At 41.7% G+C, this 2,206-nt stretch overlaps 1 protein-coding gene across 4 annotated transcripts in view; it reads left to right on the forward strand.

Moving 5' to 3' along the window:
• Window positions 1-423: 423 nt before the first annotated feature.
• LOC143142555 (glutaminase kidney isoform, mitochondrial-like) overlaps window positions 424-2,206 on the forward strand; it is a 40,881-nt gene continuing 39,098 nt past the window's right edge. For all 4 annotated transcript variants that reach the window (XM_076303511.1, XM_076303512.1, XM_076303514.1 and 1 more), the window contains exon 1: window positions 424-819. In XM_076303511.1, coding sequence (XP_076159626.1) covers window positions 530-819 — 290 coding nt within the window. In that variant the 5' untranslated portion in view covers window positions 424-529. The remainder of the gene's footprint in view (window positions 820-2,206) is intronic.

Raw genomic sequence — 2,206 nt, forward strand, 5'->3', positions numbered from 1 at the left:
ACGAGAGATGGAAACCATTTTACAACAATTTATCCTCAATTTAAGGGAGAATTACAATAAATGCCTAAGCCTAGTTAGGTAAATGTTTTCTCAGACCACAGATAGTGTTGTCGATGCCGATGATACAAAAAAAAAAATCATAATAATAATAATTTTAAAGCCCTTTACCGGTGCTTAACCATCACAACAGGGTCCAGATTTCTGCAGACGACTTTCAGCAAATGCCGCCGCCGGTGGATTTACAGAAGGGAAATGATGTGAAATAAAATATGACTGATGTGATTCGCCACCAATCAAGGACAAGATGTGCACACAGTGCAACCAATAGCGTTCTACAAGGGCGTGAACCCCTGGAAATTTCTGTCCACTGACCGGCGTTGTCGTGATAAGGCATTGAAATAGTGCAGTCGATGAGTAGCGGATGCCGTGTACATCTTCATACATCATTTCGATACAGATAAAGATACTCCATACCTTACTGTTATCTTTTGAATAGAACAGTTCCATCAACTAGCTTGACAGGATTGAAATGTTACATTTTAGGGTTACGTTAGTGCTGAAGGAGTTGTATAAATCCAACCTCTCGCGTCCTTTATCAGGTATCGCTAGAAATAAGACGTCACTAACCGCCTCTTACTGCTTCAGCAGCACCGTCTGTGCCAATGTCAAATTGGGGTCCAATCTAAAGTCCCTCTGTGTTGGGGGACACCTGCCGGCGTGGTCCAGCTCATGTGGGGCAAGATACCTGTGCACGAAGACAGACGCCGGTTCAGTAAGCGCGGCTGAGAATGCGAAAAATGAACTCAGCAAAGAAGAAAAGTGAGTAGCCGCTGAATGAATGAATGACTGAGATAACAGGTCGTTTGTTTAAAATATAACGGGTTATCTTTTCTGACTAATATCAAGACATTTAAAGAACCTTACCAACCAGGTCTAGACAAGCAACTTTTGCTTTTAGCTAGCCAGTATCAATCTATGAATGAAGGATTTAAGTGTCACTGACTACTCGAGACCCCCTTGCTGACTAGCTTGCTCTTGCTAATGCTAACACGTAATGTCTGATGGGGCCAGCCTACCCACGAATCGCCTCCTCCTCCCTGTGCATAACTTAGTCCTTTATTTTATTTGTATAGTAGAAAGTAAACTGTGCAATTAGCCATATAGTGAATGAACATGTTTTATCCCACACAGTGACTATACTGACAGTATCTATCTGGGTGAGGAAACGGCTGGAGGACTTTGTAACGTTAATTCCACTCAAGACAAAGCACCGGCCGGTTTGTGCAGTAACGTCAACGCAGTGTCTAGCAGCTGAATGGTACTGCTAGCATGTTACGCATGCCTTTCAGTGCCATGTCATTTGACAAACCTGTGTGACCTAGCATCCTACAAGTTAATTACTCTATTGATAGACACATACCAAAGACACTGAAATGCAGGCTTCAGGGATTTTGTCTGAGGTTTGTCTGGCTGTCCAATAAGTTATTGCACCCATTCAATATGTGACCTAGCTAGGATAAGCGACTGTGGCTATTGTAATAATACCCAAGTGATGATACTACCATTCACTCTGTTCTTCAACTAACCATGTGCACACTTGTCAAGAATCAATTGCATCTAGCCCTCAGAATGCTATTTCTGTAGAACTCATTGAAAGTATTACAAAAATTTAACTCACTAGGGAAAAAAACTAAGCTACATTGTAAAAAAGATGCTTGTTTTGGATACATAAGGCCTATGTGATGCTCGCTCCCTGAATGATGAGCCCACACATCTCAACTGATAAATGGAGCGTGTACAGCGCTAATCAAGGTCTAACCAAGGGGAGAAGGCTAAGGTGCCATGTTCTTGTCATTTGAGGAAATAATTTGCTCTATTGACAACCATTCAGCTGTGTGTGTGTGTGTGTGTGTGTGTGTGTGTGTGCTGTGCGCTGTGCTGTGCTGTGCATGCATACACATTTATATGTGTTTGTCACTCTAGGTAGGGTTTCTCAGGTTCTATTATACTTCTTTCCAGATGATCTTTATGGCTTGTAGATGATGTCTAAAATATGACCTTTTTTGTTTTCACTAGATATGCTAATTTGATCACACAAGGCTGTGTTCTTTTCACAGACTGCATATCCTTCTAGAACCTTCTGCAGACTGGCAATATGAGCACCATTGTGAGCCAGGGATGCAGAAATATAAATTAAACATAAGCT

The sequence above is a fragment of the Alosa pseudoharengus genome, unplaced genomic scaffold (genome assembly GCF_046254945.1).
Source record: "Alosa pseudoharengus isolate Yale_2024_CS ecotype anadromous, Long Island Sound unplaced genomic scaffold, YU_APseudo_1.1 YU_APseudo_1.1_scf_24, whole genome shotgun sequence".
NCBI classification, from domain to species: domain Eukaryota; kingdom Metazoa; phylum Chordata; class Actinopteri; order Clupeiformes; family Clupeidae; genus Alosa; species Alosa pseudoharengus.